The sequence below is a fragment of the Colletotrichum destructivum genome, chromosome 6 (assembly GCF_034447905.1).
Source record: "Colletotrichum destructivum chromosome 6, complete sequence".
Lineage (NCBI taxonomy): Eukaryota > Fungi > Ascomycota > Sordariomycetes > Glomerellales > Glomerellaceae > Colletotrichum > Colletotrichum destructivum.
The window spans coordinates 4,323,017-4,332,525 of record NC_085901.1 but is presented as its reverse complement, the minus strand read 5'-3'; the positions used below and the strand labels follow the sequence as shown (position 1 = coordinate 4,332,525).

Below are 9,509 nucleotides of genomic sequence, written 5' to 3'. Positions count from 1 at the left end.
TTATAGAGGTATCCCTTAGTCCTATTATGTTTAATAGGTTATAATAATATACTTAGTATAAGCACTATTCTAGTATGTAGTAATATAAGTGTAGGCATAAAAGCAAAGAGTGCTACTATAAGCATACTTCTAAAGGCATACCTTAACAACCTATCTATAACTCTAGATAAGCACTACATAAAAATAGCCTTTACAGCAAATAATCTTAGTAAGTAAGAAGGAGACATCCTCTCTAGCTAGAAGATAAATCTTAATATTGCATAAAGGCATTTAAGCTACCTAACGCTCCTCCTCCTATATTAAAGTTAGCCTTATATAAATTAGAAAAGGAAAAGAGAATGTATTATATATTAATAGAGAGAGTAATAAAAAAGGTGTAATTATAAGCAGTTAAAGTAGGAAAGGTAACCTAATAGGTATTACTAGCATTAGCGTAAATAGTAATAGTGCTTATAGAGGTTATCTAACTGCTAGTAGGAATAATAGATATAGTAATAATTTATATAAGTAGTTAATTATTTAAAATAGTTTAGTTAATAATGTTTAAAGACTTAAGTAGACTAAAAGTTAGTAGGTAAAAAGAAGGAAGTTAACTTAATATATTAGATCTTAAGGTTTTTAGTTTCTTAAGTCGTTTTTTTATTAGAAAGTTTTAACTTAGTAAACTCTTTATTAATAAAGAGGTTTAGAAGCTTTACATATCTTATTTATTTAGTTAGTTTAAATTTTATTTTATATAGTAAAGAGATTTTAGTGTAGGTTATAAAGAAGAAAAGAGAAAAGGAAAAACAAAAGGAAGAAAAAGGAGGAAGAAAAGGGTAATAAGCTGCCTTACTAGGTAGAGTAGGTAGGTAAGGTAAAGTTAGAAGGTAAATACAACAAATCTATATAATCTATCTGCTTAATTAGATAGAAAGGAATAACTATATAAGAAGGGAAGAAAAGACTGCTAGCATTATTAACAATTTTTATTATTTAGACCTATTATATAATAATTAGTAGCCTAACCTACTAAATCTATACATAAGGTTATTAATAGAATAATTAGTATAACCTAATTAGCTACATTAAAGGGATTATATAGTTAGGTTATAAAACAAAAGTTGTAAGTATTAAAATAATATAATTATATAACTATATAATACCTACAACTTAGGAATAGAGTGCATAGACTAAATTGTGTAGTATTTACTTATACATAAGGGAATTATTACTTAGCTTAGCTTAAATAACTTAAGGCTAGATAAGATAGTATATCTATCTTATACAACCCTAATCCTATAGTTAGAAAGGATAGTTATAGATATTTAATCTTTAGTTTACCCTACATTTTTAGTACCTATATATATGTATAAAGTCTATTTAACATTACTATTAATTATTTATCTAAAGATAGCTTTCTAGCTTAAGCTGCTTACATCTATAGTAAAGTAGATATTGCTGCTACTAAGTTTATAGTTAATAGTAATAAAAACTAAAGTAAAGTAAAAATAAGTCTATAGAATACTTATAGCAGTTTGCTAGTCTAATCTTCATTAAAAAGTAACATCTTTCTTTAGCATCTCTATTAAAAGCTTTATAATAGTTAAAAAGTTCTTTACTTATATTTAATAAAATAAAGCAATTTTAAAAAAGGATTAAATATCCTTAACTAATTTGTAAATTTATTACTTCTTAATCTTAATAATTTTAGCATTATTAGGCTTATAACTATTTATACTATAAATATACTTAATAAAGCTAATAGATTCCTAATACTATTATAACTTAATAACTATAATTATATATTTAGTAAGTTTAATATTAATAAGTATATTATTAAGGTTTTTAATATACTTATAAATATAATAATAAATACTTAAGTAGTCTTTAAGCTTCTTATTATTATACCTAAAAGTTAATCTTTTAATTATAATATTATTAAAAAAGGCTTTATAATAATAAGGAATAAGGTTGTAAAGGATTTTTGTTATTACTCTTATAAACTAAGCTACTAAGTTTATAGCTCCCTATAGTAAAGTATATATTTAAAGGAAGCTAATAAGCGTAAAGAAGGTAGTAATATTCCTACTCTTTAGGTCTAAAGGGACTTAATTATATTTTAAAAAGAAGTTAAAAAGGGATAAAAGCTAGCATATAGCAAAGTCTTTTAAAAGTTTATTAGCGCTAGGTAGTAAGGCTGTATCTTATAAGGTAATACTATTTATTTTAGTTGCTAAGTTAATTAGAAGCATCTTCTTATCCTTTTTTTTTAATAAGGAAGAAAGAGTTTCTATAAGCAGTATAACTCTATTCTAAAATCCCTTTTCTAATTTAATCTATTAGAATAGTAATAACATTATCCTTTAAGGCTCTTAAGATAGAAATACTTTTAGTCTACTATAGTTTATATAAAATAGTCTTAATAGTTTGCAGTAAAGCAACTAATAGGTAGAGAGATCTGCAGTATAAAAACTTTTAGGTAAAGGCACCCTCTTAAGCCTTTAAAACCTCTATAAGAAGCTTCTTTTCTTATTTAAGTAAGTGTAATATAGTCTTAAGGACTTTATTTAAGTGTTCTCTATTAGCCTTAATCCTTTCTCTAAAGTAGAGAATTTAGATGTAATTAGATTTAAGAATAAGATGCTAGGCCTAGTCTTAATTTTATCTTTTACCCTTCTTTATACCTTAAGTTTCTACTTTAGGTTGCCTTTAGGTATAGTGCTATTAAATAAAGCATTATTAATAAAATAGACTTTTTTATCTTTAGACTTATAAAGCATAAAAGCTTTAGCTAGAGGTAGATAAATAATGTTAATAATATAGTCTATATAGTTAATCTTAGTAAGCCTATATTTATAAGTTCTATAGTATTTTAAAGTTCTTTTTAGTTAAGGTTAGTATTTAGTCCTCTTTATTATTTAAGTATAGTAAGATATATAGTTAAGGCTACAGCTAGAGCAGTCTAGGTTGTATTTTCCTATAGTAAAGATAATATAGCAAATATCCTTAATAAGAGAAGCTGCTACTTAGCAGATAAAGATATTAAGGATCTTTTTAAACTCCTTAACTAAAAAGGATATTATAATCTCTTTATTATCTTTAAGCTAATTAGTAACCCCTAGGATATCTAAGCCTGCTGCCTATTTAAAGCTATTAATAGCAGCATCTAGTTTCCTTAGAAAGAGAGGTAAGTAGCTAGGTATTAATCCTACTAAAGCATTAGAACCCTAATGTTACTACTAAAGTTATTTAAAAAGAAGGAAAGTAAATATAGATTTTAGCATTATCTATATAAAAGGATCTTTTAACCTAATTCTTTATATACTTAAGCTTTATTTATATAGTAATAATAAAGGGAGCACTAAAGAGTATGCATTTTAAAAAGTAGCTAGTAGAAATAATAAAGAAACTAATATTATAAATCTAATAGTTACCTATTTAGATATTTGCAATAAAGGTGCCCTTAAGATTAACTTAAGGTATATTTAAGTTAGTAAAACCCTTAAAGCTAAAAGTAGTTAGTATAATAAGGTGCTAAAGGCTATTACTAATAATATATTACTTATTAATTATATTAATTATAAAGCTAGTATTAAGAATACTGCTAATAGTCTTTATAGTACTACTGCAGCTACTACTAATAAAGATATTAAAGTATAAGTGCAATATAATAAATCTTAAAGTTCTAATTATTATTAAAAAGTCTATAATAAAAAAAGACTTTTTAATAAATTAAGCAGCAAATTAAGTCTAAAAATAAGTTAAAGTATATACTACTACTCTTAAAGCTATTAAGAAGCCTTTAGAGTTATATTCCTAAATCTTTTTAGTAATACCTTTATATATATTAAAGTACTTAACGTATATATATAGTAAGTTGCCTATTATAGTAAGTTACCTACTTCTACCTACCCTCTAGCTATTTATATAAGTTAATTAAGTAGCATTATATAAAATTAATTAAAACTACTTATTATCCTCTTCTTTAGAGGTCTCCTAAACTACCTAATATATTTATATATTATATTTAGTCTTTTTGTAACTACTATATTACTAACTATGCAATTTACCCCCCTCTATATAAGCTTCCTCCTAATGCGTATTTTTTCTTCTAGTATTAATAACTCCTGTCTCTACCTAAATTACCTCTACTTTAGCTGCATTAAAAGACCCTCTAAAATGCAGTTAGGTTTTTTTAGCCCTCTAATGCTTACTTAATATCTTATCTGCTATATAAAGCTTATAGCACTTAGCTTTAATAAAAGCTAGTTTATATACTAACTTACTAATACCTTTAGCCTATAAGTTAACTACTTTATATAAATAAGTTAGTAACTTATATTAATAACTAGTAATCCTTTTCTTAAGTAATATAAAGCTTTATATAATATTATATACTATAGTTAGTATCTTTAGGTTTTAAAAGCTTTAGCTACTTAAGCATAAGTTAGATAGTATTAGCATCTTTAGCTTAAAATCTAAGTAGGAAATAACTACTTTTAAGTTAAAAAGGATAAGGCTAGCTTATCTAAAGCTAGCTTATATATTTTCTTTACTTATTAAAGTAAAAAAAGCTACCTTAAAGGTAGAAAAGAAATTATCTTTAGTAATATATATAATCTACATCTATATTATTTTCTTAATTTCCTTACTATATAATACCTTTAGTAGACTAAAACAGCTAACATTAAGAGGCTAAAGCTTATATAATAAATAGGGAGGTATATAAAAAGCAATAATACTATATTCCTTATAGTAATTATTAAACTTAGTAGACTTATAGCTATTATAGCTATTAAGAATTAGAAGCTAAAAAGCACCCTTTATATAAGACTTTATATACTTTTTAAAATACTATAGCTAATTTAAGCTAATCTTATTTATAGTCTATTTATTTTTACTAAAATAGATATACTATTAAAGTAGGAATTAGCTATTAGTATACTATAAGAAAAGGTAATATTTGCCTTTAATAATAATATATAGAGGTAGCACCTAGCTATTTATATATACACCTTAAATAATAGAAACTTATTTATAATTACTAAGCTGCTTTATATAAAGCCTTTTCTTATAGTTAGAAGTTATAACAATCTTTGCGTATAATAGCATTTCTATTAAGAAGCCTATCTTATTAAAATTATAGATATTATTATTATAGATTTTATACTTTATAACTATATTTTATATAAAGGTAAACTAAGCCTATATAATTATAGGATCCTTAGCTAAAGCCTTCTAATAGTTAATTTTATATTAAAAATGCATCTTTAGTTGTAGTTAGCATTATATAAAGTTCTCTACCTATTAAGGTCTAATATGCATTATATTGCATTTATTAAGGAGGTAATTAGCTATATCTTATATATTACTAAGTTATAGTAGAAATCCTTAATTAATTAGGTTAATAACTTATTTAAGAATTACTATTTCTTTTAGCTTAGTTATCTTTATTAATTTTAATTACATTTCTTATTATAGTAGTTATCTAATATATTAGTTCTAAAGTGTTATTCTTAGGATATTGTAGATAGTAGCTACTTTTTATATAGAAAGATTTAGGTCTTTATTAATAGCTTAAAGTGTAAGTATAATGCAGCTTTCTTTTAAGGAGGATTTTATAGTTGTATATAGAGAAAACTTAGTATAAAGAGGAAAGGTATAGAAGTAAAGAGAAGTAGCTAACTTACTATAATAACTAACTTACTATATATAACGTACATGCATAGCAAGTGGCCCATCATAGCAAGTGGCCCACCTCTACCTACCCTCCAGCTATTTATATAAGTCAATTAAGCAGCATCATACAAAATCAATTAAAACTACTTATTATCCTCTTCTTTAGAGGTCTCCTATACTACCTGACATGTTTGTACGTTATGTCTAGTCTTTCTGCAATTGCTACATTGCCAACCGCGCAATTCACCCCCCTCCATACAAGCCCCCTCCTAACGTGTATTTTTGCCTCTAGCATTAATAACCCCCTTCTCTACCTAGATTGCCTCTGCTTTAGCTGCATTAAGGGACCCTCTAAGATGCAGTTAGGTTTTTTTAGCCCTCTAACGCTTGCTTAGTATCTTATTTGCTGTATAAAGCCTATAGCACTTAGCTTTAACAAGAGCTAGTTTGTGTGCTAACTTGCTAATACCTTTAGCCTATAAGTTAACTACTTTATATAAATAGGTTAGTAAGCTATATTAATAACTAGTAATCCTTTTCTTAAGTAATGCAGAGCTTTATACAGCATTATATGCTGTAGTTAGTGTCTTTAGGTCCTAGGAGCCCTAGCTGCTTAGGCGTAAGTTGGATGGTGTTAGCGTCTTTAGCTTGAAATCCAGGCAGGAAATAACTACTTCTAGGTTAAAAGGGATAAGGCTAGCCTGTCTAAAGCCAGCTTATACGTTTTCTTTACCTATTAAAGTAAAAAAGGCTGCCTTAAAGGTAGGAAAGAAGTTATCCTTAGTAATATGCGTAATCTGCATCTACATTATTTTCTTAATTTCCTTGCTGTATAACGCCTTTAGCAGACTAAAACAGCTAACATTAAGAGGCTAGAGCTTGTGCAATAAATAGGGAGGCATGTAAAAAGCAATAATGCTGTATTCCTTGCAGTAATTGTTAAACTTAGTAGACTTATAGCTGTTGTAGCCATTAAGGATTAGGAGCTGCTTAACACCCTTTGTATAAGACTTTATACACTTTTTAAAATGCTGTAGCTAATTTAGGCTAATCTTATTTGTAGTCTATCTATTTTTGCTAGGGTAGATGCGCTATTAGGGTAGGAATTAGCTATTAGTATACTATAAGAGGAGGTAATATTTGCCCTTAATAATAATGTATAGAGGCAGCACCTAGCTATCTGCACATACGCCCTAAATAATAGAAACCTATTTGCAATTACTAGGCTGCTTTATATAAGGCCTTCTACAGCAATTAGAGGTTGTAACAACCTTTGCGTGCAACAGCATTCCTATTAAGAAGCTTATCTTATTAAAATTGTAGATATTGTTATTATAGATTCTATACTTTGCAATTATATTTTATATAAAGGCAAACTAGGCCTACACAATTGCAGGATCCTTAGCTAACGCCCTCTAATAGTTAATTCTACATTAAAAACGCATCTTTAGTTGTAGTTAGCATTATATAAAGTTCTCTACCTATTAGGGTCTAATACGCATTGCATTACGTTTGTTAAGGAGGCAATTAGCTATATCTTATATATTGTTAAGTTGCAGTAGAAATCCTTAATTAATTAGGTTAATAACTTATTTAAGAATTACTATTTCTTTTAGCTTAGTTATCTTTATTAATTTTATATAAGTCTTATAGTGTAGTAATTATCTAGCGCATTAGTATTAAAGTGTTGTTCTTAGGACGTTGTAGATAGAGGCTGGTTTTTGTATAGATAGATTTAAGTCTTTTTTAATAGCTTTAATTGTAAGGATAATACAACTTTTGTTTAAAGAAGAACCTATTATTGTACGTAGAGGAATGTTAATGTAAAGTTGAAGTTTGAGGAGGAAGGAGGAAGTAGGCTACTTGCTATGATGGGCCACTTGCTATGCATGTACGTTATACATTATAGATAAATTACTTTTTATAGCTTTTTAGTAATTAACTTTATAATTATTCCTTTAGATACTCTTAGCACTTTTTACTAGTAACTAATATTATAAGCCTCTTATAAAGGATATAGCTAACTACTATCTCTTTTAAAGACTTAATTTTCTTAGTATAACTTATAGTACTATTTAATAGCCTTATTATCTTAGCTTCTGCTAATAGATACTACTATAGGAAGCTAACTATAATAATATCTTACACTTAATATATATATAATTAACCTATTATAGTTACTCTTACTAATCTAATAACTTTATTACCTATAACTTATTAGGTTGTAATACTTACAGCTATGTAAGGTAAAGACCTAGTATCTTGTACTATAGGTAATAGAATTCTATCTAAGGGGATAGACAGCAGCAAATAGTTTAATCCTCTTCCCTAGTCTTAGCGACTTTGCATGGCCTCTAACCTTAACCTCTAGAAGACCCTCCTCTATGAAAGATTCTAGAAGGATAGAGGTGCATTGCTTCTGCAGCCTAACCAAATCAAGCTTCCATTCGCTAAAGATGATAAGTTACCTCTGTAAACGTACCTGGACAAGAAGATTCGCCTGTACAACGAAGCTGGCGAAGAGTATAAGGACGCCTAGTGTCGTCGAATTATTATAGGCCTGGATCCTGGCATCGCTGCGCTTATCACCTTGTCGACAAACAATACCTTGCAGGATTCAAAGTTGCAGATCTCAGCTAAGGAACACGTCGCTCGCGCCAACTGGAAAGCGTATCACGACATCCAGGAACAACTCCAACGTCGCCTCGAGTCGATGAAACCCCCTCGCCGTCGCGACCAACGCACTGATCGTTACGACAACCCTCGTCAAGACGGATTTCGTCGTGAGAAATCCACCCGCTGGAACAGCGACCGTCGTAGTGACATTCGTCGAGACAAAGACGTCCAATCCCCACGATACGACAACCGTCGTCAAGATTTCCGCCGCGAGGGAAACCGTTACGAGGACAACCGTCAACACGATCGCCGAAACGATGACCGTCGCCGCGACGACCGCGACAGAGAGGACCATCCTCGTGATAATCATGAATCCCACGAGTCGAGAGCGACACCGGCACGCAAGGACGAGGACAAACCTGCGGCCCCCGGCAACCGCGACGGACGTCGGAGTGACGAGTTTGACGATCGACGTGATCGACGCGGGTACCTGTCTATCTGTCTGGAAAGCATGTAGTCATGTCACAACTTCGCTTTCGCCTACACTTTCTCAATAAAATGCCTATTCCATTTTATGATACAAAGTCCTAGTTATCTTATAAGACTGTGATAATGACGCTTGACCTTTATGGGCCCCAACTAACGGCCTGAGTCATCGGCGAAAAAAACACCCTTTTAACCACAAACATACCAGTAGTTACCGTCTGCTGTAACATCTTGATAAATACCATGACACTCTATCAGCTTCAATTGAACCATGTCTTGCCGAGGGCTGGGAACAACCTGTTCACCCAGGGTGAAGACACTTTCGCAGATTGGTATTCTACTCCTGATGAAGTCAAGCTTGAAGCTGCCGTCAAGCAGGAGGAAGACAGTGAGAAGGATGAAGGTGACGTGAAGAATGGAGGAACGGTTGATTGGGAGGATGAAGGACAGGACACCAACTGGGATAACGTTGGCTGGCAGAAGGATGATGACGTTTGGTAAAGGTGTGACAAGATGTACTTGGTGAAGGTCTCTCAAGATTCCATTAGCTTCACCCCCACAACAAGGACGTTGTGATCTTTTTAGGAGGGGATCGTTAGGTGGTTAGTCAGCTCAGATGATTTGCAGCAGCTGGAAGTAGGACCCTTCACCCACTTCCACCAGCAGATCTCCCAGCTTAGCTTTCTTTCTCTAGCTTCAACTCGCTCTACTTCTGCCTCTCTATCGAGGTTTCCAGGTATGGTGCT

General features: G+C 30.2%; 1 protein-coding gene across 1 annotated transcript; it reads left to right on the top strand.

The window, feature by feature from the left end:
* The first annotated feature begins 7,980 nt into the window (after window positions 1–7,980).
* Window positions 7,981–9,406, top strand: CDEST_10526 (uncharacterized protein). Its single transcript, XM_062926684.1, has one exon. The coding sequence runs from the start codon at window positions 8,375–8,377 to the stop codon at window positions 8,792–8,794; it is 420 nt and encodes a 139-aa protein (XP_062782735.1). The 5' UTR covers window positions 7,981–8,374; the 3' UTR covers window positions 8,795–9,406.
* Window positions 9,407–9,509: the final 103 nt, after the last annotated feature.

Bases quoted from the DNA above. Each gene is read 5' to 3' on its own strand.
- CDEST_10526 (XM_062926684.1), top strand. From the start codon at position 8,375: ATGAAACCCCCTCGCCGTCGCGACCAACGCACTGATCGTTACGACAAC.